General features: G+C 37.0%; 5 protein-coding genes across 7 annotated transcripts; 3 read left to right on the top strand and 2 right to left on the bottom strand.

The window, feature by feature from the left end:
* Positions 1-12: 12 nt before the first annotated feature.
* LOC9326651 lies at positions 13-1931 on the top strand. 2 transcript variants are annotated; one of them, XM_021011222.1, is made up of 6 exons: positions 13-273; positions 447-582; positions 674-838; positions 926-1048; positions 1133-1276; positions 1356-1864. In XM_021011222.1, exons 2-6 carry the CDS (start codon positions 454-456, stop codon positions 1794-1796), a joined length of 1002 nt encoding a protein of 333 aa, XP_020866881.1. In that variant the 5' UTR covers positions 13-273; positions 447-453; the 3' UTR covers positions 1797-1864. The 2 variants fall into 2 exon arrangements, with proteins under 2 accessions (XP_020866881.1, XP_002893289.1); XM_002893243.2 differs by lacking the exon at positions 13-273 and having other exon boundaries at positions 333-582; positions 1356-1931.
* On the bottom strand, positions 1812-3811 carry LOC9329350 (probable inactive poly [ADP-ribose] polymerase SRO2). The gene is made up of 5 exons (XM_002890542.2): positions 3123-3811; positions 2796-3034; positions 2569-2699; positions 2352-2482; positions 1812-2044 (listed from the first exon to the last, which is right to left on the bottom strand). The coding sequence occupies exons 1-4, from the start codon at positions 3590-3592 to the stop codon at positions 2369-2371; spliced, it is 954 nt and encodes a 317-aa protein (XP_002890588.1). The 5' UTR covers positions 3593-3811; the 3' UTR covers positions 1812-2044; positions 2352-2368.
* Positions 3812-5590: 1779 nt separating this feature from the next.
* LOC9326650 (proline-rich receptor-like protein kinase PERK12) lies at positions 5591-9199 on the top strand. The gene is made up of 8 exons (XM_021013596.1): positions 5591-6948; positions 7030-7515; positions 7594-7680; positions 7777-7847; positions 7949-8025; positions 8200-8347; positions 8435-8596; positions 8714-9199. The coding sequence occupies exons 1-8, from the start codon at positions 6099-6101 to the stop codon at positions 8957-8959; spliced, it is 2127 nt and encodes a 708-aa protein (XP_020869255.1). The 5' UTR covers positions 5591-6098; the 3' UTR covers positions 8960-9199.
* A 10-nt stretch (positions 9200-9209) lies between these two features.
* On the bottom strand, positions 9210-10356 carry LOC9329349. The gene has a single exon (XM_021013599.1). The coding sequence runs from the start codon at positions 10063-10065 to the stop codon at positions 9484-9486; it is 582 nt and encodes a 193-aa protein (XP_020869258.1). The 5' UTR covers positions 10066-10356; the 3' UTR covers positions 9210-9483.
* A 417-nt stretch (positions 10357-10773) lies between these two features.
* LOC9329348 lies at positions 10774-14045 on the top strand. 2 transcript variants are annotated; one of them, XM_021013598.1, is made up of 7 exons: positions 10774-11106; positions 11178-11380; positions 11490-11639; positions 11735-11872; positions 11958-12101; positions 12190-12286; positions 13659-14045. In XM_021013598.1, exons 2-7 carry the CDS (start codon positions 11321-11323, stop codon positions 13868-13870), a joined length of 801 nt encoding a protein of 266 aa, XP_020869257.1. In that variant the 5' UTR covers positions 10774-11106; positions 11178-11320; the 3' UTR covers positions 13871-14045. The 2 variants fall into 2 exon arrangements, with proteins under 2 accessions (XP_020869257.1, XP_020869256.1); XM_021013597.1 differs by lacking the exon at positions 10774-11106 and having other exon boundaries at positions 11132-11380.
* Positions 14046-14498: the final 453 nt, after the last annotated feature.

The raw sequence follows: 14498 nt of genomic DNA, 5'->3' as shown, positions 1-14498 counted from the left end.
AGGTTAGATTAGAGAAGCTTGGAAAGTGGCCAAAAAAAAATAAAAAAAGGAAAGATCAATTATTGGATATGAATTGCAAACCAGAGTCGATTTTTGATCTTGTGGTAGAGGAGACACAGGTTAGAGTTAATCACAAGTTCGATTGCAACAAGTGAAACACAAGTTGAAAGCAATGTCCGGCCGATTTTACGCACATGCTTTAACGTCGAAAGAGAGAACTCACAAGTCACGAGAATGGAACTTGTCCCAGATATTTAGTTCTTGATGCGTAAGGTACACTCTAACCTCTACCCAACTGATTCTTGTTGTTATTATCATTAATCACCAAATTCATTTATAATCTTTGATTAATCAAACCTTTCTCTATGTGTTTTTCCCTCAAACCACATCGTTGACTTTGATCTCTCATTGTCATCTTGCTCTGTTTTTGTAACCTATTTTTGCAGAAACAAGATGGGTGGATCTGAAATTTCAAGATCAGAGGAGAAGAGCGGTATCGGTTTCGTTAAATTGTTTGAAAATAATCTTGTGCTTCCTGGATTTTTGGTATGGATGAATCAAACAATTCAAGAGCCTATTAAGGTCAAACTTTTATTTCCATCTCAATAACCCCTCAAGAAGCTTATTAAAATATAGAAATTTAGTTAGATTATGATTCTTGTTGTTGTTGTAGGCTGAGTTAAAGAGATTAAGGAATGTTAAAGAGCTAGGCTTGGTTAAGTCGGTGTCAAAGATAGAGACTATTTATGATGAGCATAGAGATGAAGAAAAGTTAGAGAAGCAACTACAAGCTTGGAGAGACAATCCTTCATGGATAGATCAACCTCCTAAAGTGGTGGTAAGATTAGAACCAGAAACAAATCCCAAAACTTAGATTTGGTAGAATTTAGACAAAAATATGATTCTTAAATTCTTATGTTTGCAGGTGAAATCACAAAATGGTTTGTTTTGCCATCTGAACGTTGAAGCAGACGTAGGATTGCCTCCTGAACTAGTCTACAACATTTTCACTCATCCAGACAACAAAAGATACTTCAAAAACATCAAGGTGCTTTGTGCATGGTCTTGTTTTATTTGATTTGAATTGAGTATTACAGCAAATATTTGAGAGATAGGTCTTAATCCTAAATAGGAAAACATATCGAGAAAAGTTTTGATCAGCGAAGGGCTAAAGCAGACTGTGGAGGTGAAGCAAGCCGCGGCCTGGAAGTTCCTTTGGTGGGCTGGAACTTGCCCTATACATCTCATTGTCGAAGAAAACCGGAAAAATCTCACTGTAAGATATATTTTCTACCGCAAGAATCAATCCTTTTATTCTATCTTCACAAACTCAATTTGTTTTTTCTTGAGGCCAGTCAAAATATAAGCAAGAGACAACAATGTTCATGAAAGTATTTGAGGGTTGTTGGAAAGTTGAACCATTATTTATAGACGAACATTTGTGTGAGCGCTCAAAGCCAAAATCTCAAGAAGATTACCATAGCTGTAGCAACGGACGAGGAAGGATCGGATCGAAGGTGACAATGGATCAAATGTTTCAGCCTTCTGCTCTTCTTACTCCACCACCACTTTCTTGGTACATACGTGGGATCACTATTAAAACCACAGAGAGTATGATCGAAGATCTATTCGCTGAAGCTAGTAGACTTCGGGGAGGAAAAGGAGGAGGCTATATTGCTGATCAAGAAGAAAACAACGTCGTATTCGAGAAGAGCAAAGCTGATGACATTAAGGAAAGATGGAGATCGCATAGGAGAACTAAGCGGAGGAGATTTACTAATCCTAGGACAATGTAATTAAAGAGATTGTGGTTTTGGAACTTCTTGATTGTTCTGGAAATTTGTAACTTTCAAGCTCTTTACAAGTTTCCCAAAAGAGATCCTCTGTTTTCACCACTAACAGAAACTATACCTTCCAATAGGAAAAAAAAATGCTTTAAAACTCTCATATAGTTCCTTCCACATATGATTGAAGCTTGTCTATATACGTGTGTGATCTTCTTTTGATATTTTTTCTTGTCATCATTCACACGTGTGGAACTTCTCTGCAAGTAATAGAAGAAGAAAGAAAAGGTCAATAATATTCTACAAAGTCAAAGACAATTCTTAAAATTCCATACGTTTAACAAAAGCAAATGAATGGACTCAAACATTGCATGAGTTGGATCAACAATCAACACACGTCTAAAGGTATATAAGCTGATGTGGTGTTTGACAAGAAAAAGGTCACTTTTCACATATACCCCAACAAAAGAAAACCAAGTTTAACAATCCTTGCTCCATAAGTAAGAATAAGAACATTCACTTTACATTAAATTGATTAGTTGAGAATAAATAAAGACTCTTTCTTACCTCATGATGTATTTTTTTTAATTCTTGATCTTGTTTTTGTCTCTGTGATTCTTGATTATCTCAGCCAAAAGATTGTCTCCAGCCACTTCTCTCATCTTCCTAACCAATTGGTCTCTCCTGATCTTCCGTTTCTGCAATATAAACCCACATTGAATCTAAGTAATGAATATCAAGAATCATAGAACAGAACATACACTAAGTAAACAGGATTCCATACCCGAAAATCATCGTAAGTTCGGATGATCAAGTTCATTCTTGAAGGATCCATTGATTTAGACAACATTGACATCAAGGCGGCAAAACTAACCCACGGCGAGCTTGGTCTTGCAGCAAAACCACCTCTACTTACTGAAAACAACACACCAAACCAATCTTTAAGCAACTAAGAGATCACAAATATCAATTCATAATAAAGAAACCTTAAAGAAAGAAAGTGTTTATAACCTCTAAGACGAGGAGACCTAAAACTGACGATATAACTCGGAAGTATAAACGAATTCATGTTACAACTCCATATGACATAGTTTCTAGGATTGTGTAGATCATCCACACCAGAATCAAACTCAGCTGAGCTCGGATACGACTGCTTAGAGCCAGAGATGATTAACTCAGGTTTCCCCAAGATCAAACGGCATAAGAGAAGATATCTTAAACCTTCCTCATCTGGCTCTGTAGCTGAAGCCCTGTAAAAAATAGCTTTCACTGTTACATCATCACCACACAAATTCCCAATTCAATAGCTCAAAATCAGTGGAGAGATCTCGGACTTACGCAAGAAGAGAACACTTAGAAGGAACCAAATGGATTCCAATTCCATGAGAACAACCATCATTCTCGAATTTTCCAACATCACGATTACTAAATCCGTAAGAGATGATACTTTGAATCTCCGGTTTAGAACCAGCGTACCAACCATATTTAACATTCGCATCTCCGCCGTGTTTCCTCGCAACAGCGTCAGTGAAAATCCTAAAGGAAAGAAACTTAGCTCTCGTCGTGATTCCTTCCGATGAGTTTTTACGAATCGTCACGATCGTCGTGTCGCTAGATACAACACCCATTCCAGAGAGTAAACACGTCTTGATAACATCGTGCTCTGGGTTTCCTTCACCGAGAAGAATCAGAGAGTCGGTTTTGGAGAAAGAAGAAGAATCAGCATCGTCGGAGAGTGAATCGAAGATTTCGCCATTATCAAGGTTGGTGACAGACGCTTGGTCCTCAATTTCGACCTGCGCCGCCATTATCACCCAAAAAAAAAAAAAACAGAGAAAGAGAAGTTTTCTTGGGGAAAGGGGAAAAATGAAGAATGAAGAAGAAGAAGAAGAAAGCAAGTGTTGTTTATTTACAGGTGGTCAGAATCGTCGTTCTCCGTATAAACGGTTTTTGTTAGCGGTGCCGTTACTTTTCTGCTTGCACCACAAGATTTTTGTTTTTTTCTCTTTATCTGAAATGACTATATTACCCCTTTACTAAGATCACGTTACTTGCCACGCTAAGGAAATTAATGGCTTGGTGTTGGCGTTGTTATCATTTTTAATGACGGGTTCTTAATTTAGGATAAGTTTGTTTTTTTGTGCTTATAAGGAAGAAAAAATATCTTGGTTTGAGTACTAGTTTACTAGAATTATGGTTTTAAGTAAAATCTACTTAACATTTTTGAAGTACAAATTTGCTCTTTCCACTTGGGTCGGATTTTTTTTGTGATTTTGACCCGGAAATCTTCAATCGGATCTTTCCTTATTTTTGGCAAAATTCAAAAACGAAATTAATTAATAAATTCTAAAAATATACATTTTCTCAACTAATGACTACACCTAAACTCTTTATTTATGGCATATTCTTTCTTATTTTTATATATAAGGAAACCAAATATGATGATTTAATGCTAATATAACAAATTTGAGCTAATTTCTTAAAACTTCTCTACCTAATTTAAACAAAAATATATGATTCTCATTTCACTTTTATTTGATTTATATTTATATTATTTTGAATTATTATAAAATATATATAGTTAATAAAATTTTATATTTTTTTCTACATATGCTATGTTTCAAATTTTTTAAAACGGAAATATATTACTCAATCAATAAAGAAAAAAAAATATGTACAATCTAAAGTACATATTTGCTCTTTTTCTGGGTCAGTTTTGTTTTTTTTTTTTTTTAATTTTGACCCGGATTTTAAACATAAATATATGATTCTCATTTCACTTTTATTTGATGTTATATTTAAATTATTTTGAATTATTATAATATATACATATAGTAAATTTTAGTTTTTTCTGCATATGTTATGATTCAAATTATTTTTAAACGGACATATATTACTCAGTTGATGAAGAAAAAAAGTATGTTTGCAATTTATATTAACATTTTTGAAAAACAAATTGCGCAATTAATCAGATCGTTTTTTTTTATTCTGACCCGAAATTGAGTCATTCGGATCTTTTCTTAATTTCTAAAATTATCTAAAACGGGAGAGTATACCACGGGTGAAATCCTAAAATTAACAAATCAAAATACAATTGTAAATTATTTTTACGGGTTGGTCCTAAAACACATAATTAAAAAAATATATATATATTTATATATATATATATATATTATGAAAACCATTTGAAAGCAAACTTTTAAATTGATTCGAATTATATGTCTTTTAAATAAAAGTGTTATTAAAAAAATAACACAATGATGTTTAATTTCACAGAACGGAATTATATGGTGGGATGGGTTTGGGTCGATATTAATATGGGAAAATATACCACGGGTGAAATCCTAGAATTAACAAATCAAAATACAATTATACAATCTTAAACACTAAACAAAATAAATACAACTTAAATTTTTTATTTTTTAGATACAACGCATATGATCCGCGATACAACAGGAAATATTATACACAACAAATTCATTAGTTTATAAAAAGAATTAAAAAAATCAAATAATTAACCCGCGGTGTACCGCGGGTCATATCCTAGTGTAAAAGTTACGAACTTACGATGAACAACAACGAGTAATTACTTATTAGTAACAAACACCAACAAAGAGGAATCATTTATGCGATTAAACAATTGTGTGAAGACCGACTGTATTGATAATGGGCTTTAGTATCGTCCCAATAGGCCCATCATTATTAAAAGGCCCGATAAAGATTCCCTTTTGTCATCGTGCTAGAAAGTTCTTCAATGAGAAATACCGGGTCGGGTCGGGTCGAAAAGGTCCGATTAAACTTCAAAATTTTCCGTTTAATTTACGCGGTAACCCGGGAATCAAGGTGTGTCGTCCCAAAAGAAACAATACGATGAGGAAAAAAAAAAAAAAACACAGAGACGAGACGACGACGTGCCTTCGACTTTTATCATCATCATCACTAAAATATGATCATGGCGATTTTTTGTTAAATTCCTTTTATTATTTTATTTTTCCGGGAAAAGAAAGTTTGAGGGAGAGAGAAGAGACCTTAGAAAAATTAAAGTCTGTATTGGCTTCTCGCATTTTCTCCTCTCTCTCTCCACCTGATTTCTCAAGGTCCTGGAAATTTTATAAACCCTAGTTTTCTGATATTTTTTTTTTCTGTATTAATCATAATTCGATTGAATTGTTTCTGGGAAATTTTTCACAAAGTAAAGGATTTTGAAGACTGGAGATTATTGGGTTCTTCGTGAATTGATATATAATCTCAGAAAAATTTACAGTTTCTGGGTTTTATTGATCAATTTTGAGTGTTGAAAACGAAACAAAAAAAATGTCAGACTCAGGCGATTCGCCGAGTTCTTCACCACCAGCTGATTCCGCTCCTCCGCCAGATACTTCATCTGGAAATTCTGCTCCTCCACCTGTTGATTCTTCTCCTCCTAGTCCACCGGCTGATTCATCACCACCGCAGCCGTCGGAACCGTCGCCTCCTCCTCCCGATTCACAGCTTCCTCCTTTACCTTCGATTCTTCCTCCGATAACAGATTCTCCACCTCCGCCTTCTGATTCTTCTCCACCGGCTGATTCAACTCCTTCTCCGCCACCACCGACGTCAAACGAATCGCCTTCTCCTCCGGCGGATTCTGAAACACCACCGGCTCCACCAAATGAACCCAATGACAACAACCCTCCTCCGTCTCAACATGTTCAATCGCCTCCTCCATCTTCGCCGAGTGTAGGACCCACAAACCCGGAATCACCACCGTCACAATCTCCTCCGGCTCCACCATCATCAGATCCTACCAATTCACCTCCAGCTCCACCATCAGACCCTACCAAACCTCCCCCAATTCAACCATCAGGACCAACCACTTCTCCTCCGGCTAATCCCAAAGCGCCGCCGAGCCCATTCTACACAGCACCACCCAAAACTGCTTCCGGTGGACCTATCGTCTCTCCATCTCTCACAGTTCCCAGCAAAGGAACGCCTTCCTCAAACCAAGGCAATGGAGATGGTGGCGGCTATCAAGGGAAGACTATGGTTGGTATGGCTGTAGCGGGTTTCGCGATCATGGCGCTTATAGCGGTTGTGTTCTTAGTGAGAAGAAAGAAGAAGAGAAACATTGATAGTTATAATCACTCACAGTACTTGCCACATCCCAATTTCTCTGTTAAATCAGGTTTAAAAATCTTTGCTTTATCTCTCTGATCATCTTCTATGTGCTTGGATCATCTCTCTGACCATCTTTGCTTTGATGTAGATGGATTCTTATACGGTCAAGATCCAGGTAAAGGATACTCCTCTGGTCCTGGTGGTTCAATGTACAATTCACAGCAACAACATTCCTCTATGGGAAACAGCTTCGGCACACAGGGTGGTTATCCTCATCATCAAATGCAATCCAGTGGCACACCTGACTCTGCTATACTCGGAAGTGGCCAGACACATTTCAGTTACGAAGAGCTTGCAGAGATAACACAAGGCTTTGCTCGCCAAAACATTCTTGGAGAAGGCGGATTTGGATGTGTCTATAAAGGTACATTGCAGGATGGTAAAGTTGTTGCGGTTAAGCAGCTTAAAGCTGGAAGTGGACAAGGTGACCGTGAATTCAAGGCAGAGGTTGAGATCATCAGCCGCGTTCATCATCGCCATTTGGTCTCTCTGGTCGGTTACTGCATTTCGGACCAACATAGATTGCTTATCTATGAGTATGTTTCTAATCAAACCTTGGAGCATCATTTGCACGGTGAGTGGCTTTTACCATTTTGGTTATAGATAAGACTTTTTAGCTTTAGGTGTTAGACTGAATTGCTTTACGCTTTAGGAAAGGGTTTGCCAGTTTTAGAGTGGTCTAAGAGAGTCCGGATCGCTATAGGATCAGCCAAAGGGTTGGCGTATCTTCACGAAGACTGTAAGTAATGCCTTCATATTTCTTCAATGTGTGTTTTGGTTATGCACTTCATAGTTTAAACAGAAGCCAGAATCACATCCTTGTTTTATTTGCCAGGTCATCCGAAAATCATACACAGGGACATAAAGTCAGCAAATATTCTTCTAGATGATGAATATGAAGCTCAGGCAATAATGAAATCCCCATTTCTTTATACTCATCTTATGACTCTAAAAGTTTTAGTTAATGAGACTTGTTCTGGTTCTTGTTTTGTTTTTCTGGTGTTTAGGTTGCTGATTTTGGACTTGCTAGACTCAATGATACAACACAAACTCACGTTTCAACTCGGGTTATGGGAACCTTCGGGTAAGCAAACATTCATCACAAGCTCTACCCCAAAGCTGGACCTTATTGATCCCATGCCTGATGACAAGTTTGTCATATTTGGCTTGAGGCAACAAATTGGATCAAAGCTGAATCTTTATTGATCCAATATATGGCTGCATTACAGGGATCAAGACTAACATGTTTTGTGTTCAGGTACCTAGCGCCGGAATATGCATCAAGTGGAAAATTGACTGATAGATCCGATGTTTTCTCGTTCGGGGTTGTTCTCTTAGAGCTTGTAACTGGACGGAAACCAGTTGATCAGAGTCAGCCTCTAGGAGAAGAGAGTTTGGTTGAATGGGTAAAAATCCAATTTTCAAACATTCTTCAGTTACAGTAAAAGATTGGCCCTAGTGTTCTTATGCAGTACTTAAACATGAACTCACAGGCGCGCCCGCTGCTTCTCAAAGCCATTGAGACCGGAGATTTAAGCGAACTGATTGATAGACGGCTTGAACAGCATTATGTGGAGCAGGAAGTCTTCAGAATGATCGAGACAGCCGCTGCATGTGTTAGACATTCTGGTCCAAAACGTCCACGCATGGTTCAGGTAATTCTGACTAACCAAAATTCCAAAGATCCCATATATAGCAACAATTGATTGCTCTATACAGTTCTTAATTCTAATTTCATCACATCTGAAAACTTATCTACTCTTCAAAATAAGGTTGTGAGAGCATTGGACTGCGACGGAGACTCGGGAGATATTAGCAACGGAATCAAAGTTGGGCAAAGCACAACTTATGATTCAGGGCAATACAATGAAGACATCATGAAATTCAGAAAAATGGCGTTTGGTGTTGATAACAGCGTAGAGTCAGGATTGTACAGTGGAAACTACTCTGCCAAAAGCTCTTCAGATTTCTCAGGGAATGAATCTGAGACTCGACCTTTCAATAACCGACGGTTCTGATCATACAATAGGTGAAAGTAACAGATACCTCTGCCTCCTTGGGCGTTGTAAAGCCATTCTTTTCGTATATTGCATTTCTTGGTAGGTGCCTTTAGTTTTTGTCCTCTTAATGGCGAAATTCCCTCAGAAGAAATAGAACCCAGATAAGTTGTGAAAGAGTTATTTGTATCTTGTTTTACTTTTTCTCCGTTCTGTAGTGTTCCTAATTTTTTTTTGAGTGAAGAGGATAGTGAAGAAGAACTCTGTATTGTGATAAGAACGTTCTTCTATAAATTTGTTGATTCTTACAAAATATACTTAGAAAATATTATGGATTTTATTTAGTACCTTTGATATGTAGAGAGTCTACTTTATACATCACACCAAGAGACTATAAGAAGTTTGATAGCTTCAGCTCTAAGATCCATACCAATAAGAAGGAAAACGAATCAAACCAGAAAAGAAAAAGGCACAAAAGAAATAAAAGTGAGGAAGCAATTAAGACATAAACATAGAGTAGTTTGTTCTTAGATAAATTAAGATCATTAGTGTCCTGGTCGGAACTCGAAGTCAGGACCTCCACGTCTGATCTCTCCTTTAGAATGATGTTCTCCATTTTCCGGTAGCTTAAACCTCACTGCATGTTTGATACTCGGTGGAGGTGGTCCTCCTCCGCCTCTACCTTCGCCTCTTTCTCCTCTCTTGTTATCAAATCCGAATTCTATGTCCTCTCTATGTCTTTCATCGTCTCTTCCCGAAGGTTTCTCAATTGGCTCAGGCCGTTTCATTTCAAACCCAAACTCCATATCACCTCTCTCCCTCGGCTCACGCTCCACAGGACGAATCTCACGGCTCTTCTTGGAAGAAGCTTTATCATGCTTTGGTTGCTTGCTATGTTGCTGCTTAGCCGCACGACTTTCACGGTTACATAGCCTCCCAAAGACACAAGCCAGAGCCGACAAGACAAAGATAACGGCTAGGACTATGAAGACCGTCCCAAAGTTTCCGCTTGAGCCAGAGGAAGAAGAAGGTTTTTTAGAAGAAGATGGGTCTGGATACTGTTTATTGTAAGCGTTTGGATACACAACAATAGGCTGCTGCATCTGTTGTACTCCTTGATCTCCCATTTTCTCTCCTAGGCTTTTGTTTTTGTTTGATTCGATCTTAAAGATAAATCAGTTATAAGAAGATGTTGGAGTTGAGATATCTTGTGGTGTTCCTTGAGTAGAGATCAAGGAGGGTTATTGAGAAGGTACTTGTGAAACAAGAAATGTGAATATGCTTCATTCCATGTGAGAGTAGGGGTAATGTATTAGTAGCATTTGTGGTTAGAAACAAAGTTAATATTTAATATGTATCATACAAAAGTGACAGGTAACGAAAGGAATAAGACTAATGCGTCTGAAATTAAACATCTTTAAAATTGAGAGAACATTCTTTGTTGTTTTTCTTTCTTTTCTTTTTATAAAGAGAGGCTAGCTACTAAAGATATTCTTTGTGATGTGTAAGTGCATGGAGAGAGATGCACTTTAGAACAAATCTGTTTTCTTTGTGAGGAGATAAAGTGGGATTTTGTACAATTTACTCTTTCCCAATAAAAATTCAGAAGATTTATGGAGTGAGCTTTACCAATCATTGACTAATCTATATTCCCATTACCCAATATTTTACACACAATACGTTCTAATTTTTATAAAGTTTAAAATAGCAGAGTAATGGGGGCTGATGTTGTGGGGCTCCACAAGAGGAAATGGTTTAAAGTTCATTAACAAAAAAAAAAAAAAAAATGGTATAAAGTTTAAACAACGTAGGGATTAGCGTAAAGCATATTTTTGTGTTCTTTCATGCCATTCTTCTTCTTTTTATTCACTCAATTGTGTCTCTTTAAATAGTTGAATGTTACCTGTGTTTGATTTTTGATTTATCCTTTTCACTAAATTGTGCCTTCTATCTATATTAACGCTAGCCGCAAAGGTTTGCTAAACATTTTTATCTTTAAGAAAATCTTTCATTCTCTCAACAAATTACATAATTTGGACCAACTCAAATTTGAATAATCACTAATCCTAGTGGGCTTATAGGTCCATTAACATTCCTCATGTAGCTCTTGCTTGTACGTCAAGAAAGAAGTCACAAGAATTGAGCTTCCTAGTATCTCTTCTTAATCGGTAAGTAAACGTACCCTACACTTCACCCTTCGCTATTCTTTCAATTTCTTACTATATTTTGTCTAATTCAGAATCCATCTCTTATCTACGGTCCCTGAAACCTTATACTATGCCATTGGCTTATTTTACTTAGTAAGTCAACTATCTCTTTGCCTCGGACCAGACTCTCTTTAGATCGTCATTTTCTCTCTGTCGACTAAATTTTAAGAGTGGAATGGGTATATTGCCTGGATTTGATGGCTTGATCAACCAGAACACTCAACAGCTTCCTAAGGTCAGTTTCATTTCCATCAATCAGAGAACTCTTGGAAGTTAAATTAATATAAATACTATATCGGTCAATGATAGAGATTATTAGATAATGATTACGTTTGTTGTTGTAGGCTGAGTCTAAGAGATCTGAGAATGTGAAATCTAAGTCAAGGTCAGAGATAAGTACTCACGAGGAGAGAGATGAGATGAAGGAACAATTAAAACTTTGGAGACATGCAGAGAAGAAAGAACAATGGCAAGATGTCCCTGCTAAAGTGAAGGTAAGACCATATGAGCTAACAATCTCAATACTTTATTTTTTTTTGCCATTAGAAAAAAAAGATCCCAAATTTCTAACACTTTTTTATTTTTGAAGGTGGAAACAGAAAATGGTCTTTGTCATGTGGACATGGTATTTACATTAGGATTGCCTCCTCAAGCAGCCTACGACGTGTTGACTAATCCCGACAACCAACCATACTCACGAATAATCAACCACCGCCACGAACTTCTGGTTTTTCTTTTATTTTCTTATCATTGTATGATTCAAATGAGTATTATAACAATTTTTGAGAATGTGATATTTTTTCCTTACGAAGGATAACGTATCAAGAAAAGTGTTGACGGATGATGGATCGAGTCAGACGGTGGAGGCGGAGAAAGCTGTGGCCTGGAAGTTTCTTTCGTGGTCTGGAACTATCCCGATAAGTCTCGATTTCGTCGAAAACCGTAAAAATCTTTATGTAAGAAAAACTTTTTTCTATCTCTCAAGAGAATCAATATTTTTGTTCATTATCACTGGAAATATTACTCTCTTGCTTATTGACGCAGGCAGTATATATGAAAAGGAAAATGATGTTCATGAAAACTTTTGAGGGTAGTTGGAAATTGGAGCCAATATACGTGGATTCAGAGCGCTTGTGCAAGGGCATTGATTGCTCGAGTAATTACCCGATACACTTAACCGCAAGGTAGTATATACGGGGTCGATCCACAAGAACCAATGGTACACTAAAGATTTCCGAGACTCGTTCTTAGCTAAAGCGGAAAGGTTGTTTGTTTGGTTTTCAGATTTTAAAATAAAAATGCAATTAAATTAAACGATTTAAGTTTCAAGGTTTAAAGACATTAGGCATTAGGGTATTTCAGAGATCAATAAACAATGGAAACATGGGACGAGGAATTCAACAATTACGAACCGTTCTTGAACATGAACACAACTTAGACTAATTCTCTTTCAAGACATTAATCACTAAATTTGACTACTCGATTACTAAACTTTCGCATGTAATTTCCTAGTCAAATTCGCATTATCAAACAAGTTCATTTAGTTCACAATGCGTCCTAACTTCAACTTTCGTTGGCTAGAAATACATTGCTCAATTCACATTCTTTCAGGCATTCTATCGAACACTTTTGATGCATAGAAAAACCTAGGTTCTACAACAGGGTGATCAATCCTATTCTAGCATTAAGAACATGTGAATCAAAGAACCTAGAGAATGAGAATTCCAAACAACAATTAATCCATTAATCTATCGAATCTCCTAATTAGAACCCTAACACCTAATTAAAAGACTACTCACACATAGCAACAGAAGCAAGACAAATAGATGAAGAAGACATAATTGAATTGCAATGAAAATAAGAAATAGGGTTTAGAAATCTTCTCCAAATTGTCAAAGAGGATGAATCTCTAGAATCCCAAGGTTGCTTACAAGAGAAAAGTCTCAGAAAAATTGCAGAAGAAAACGTGGAGAGAAAAATAGGTTTCTCTGGGTTTTTATACCCAAGTACAGAAAAAGGCAAATAAACCCGGTTAAGGAAAACCGGTCTGGTCGTCGAGGCTCGGATCGATCGATCCAGATATGCTGAATCAATTGGTCTTGGACAAGTGAGGGTTGGATCGATCGATCCCATGGGTGGATCGATCGATCCAGATATGCTGAATCAATTGGTCTTGGACGGATGAGGGTTGGATCGATCGATCCCCTCCTGGGATCGATCGATCTCGAGGTACTGGAACTTTTGGCTCATCGTCACAATTGGGATCGATCGATCCACGCCTTGGATCGATCGATCCCCAGCTCCTGGTGATCTCTTGTACCGTTTCTCCATTGTTTTAGCTCCGAATAGGCTCAATCATGCACAAGATGCTCCGAATCCAGCTCGAGCACCTATAACCTGCAAAGGACTCAAGACACAACCGAAAAGACGCAAAAGACGGACTTTGACACGATAGATGACTCAAAACATGGACTAAATCAAGACTCGAAACCGATAAAAACACAACATATCAGGCATGAAGCCGAAAAGTCGAGAAGAATACCGTAAATGTAGTGGTGGACAAGGAAAGATTGCGTCGAAGGTGACAATGAACCAGACCTTTCAGCCTTCTTTTCCTTTTAATCTGCCACCGCTTTCTTGGTACATCCGTGAGATCACCATCAAGGTCACTAAGGCTCTGATAGAAGATCTTCAAGATATGGACGCCAAGCTCCGAGGTGTTTGAAATACCCTCAAACATTAAATAGGTTTCTAAATCCGAAGAGGACAAATACTAATCTTCAAAATCACTTTATTCATCTTAATTAAGTGTATTCTTCTTTACCGAATACAAAAAATATGAGTATCGTGTTAATATTAACATGTAATTTTGAAATAAAAAATGTATTACTTTAGCATCATTTGAAGGGACATCCGCAGAATAAAAATCTAAACCTATAGTCGTTTCAACTAAAAAATCTGACTAAATTTGAAGTGTTGTTTGTAATTAAGCATATTCTTAATTCGCAAACATAAGTATAAACGTAATTCGAGAACATATTAAATCTCTTATAACAACTCAAATTTTATTAAATGTTTTTAGAAAACCTCAAAATATTTATGAAACCTGCTACATTTTGGATTTGTGTTTTGCAATTTTCTCTCATATGATATGAAAGATGCATGTATTGTTCTTGGTCAATGAACATATTTCTTAATAACCAGTCTATAAATAGTTTGGGAAAATACACGTAGACTATACATACTTCCAATTCTTTTTGTAATTACGAATCTAAGTTATGATGCTCAGATATCACGTAGGACACAGCAGAAACATTCCTCATGTACCAGTCGCTTGTACGACAAGAAAGAAG

Source organism: Arabidopsis lyrata, assembly GCF_000004255.2.
Source record: "Arabidopsis lyrata subsp. lyrata unplaced genomic scaffold ARALYscaffold_1, whole genome shotgun sequence".
Taxonomy (NCBI): Eukaryota; Viridiplantae; Streptophyta; class Magnoliopsida; order Brassicales; family Brassicaceae; genus Arabidopsis; species Arabidopsis lyrata.
This window is presented reverse-complemented; position numbering and strand designations above follow the sequence as displayed.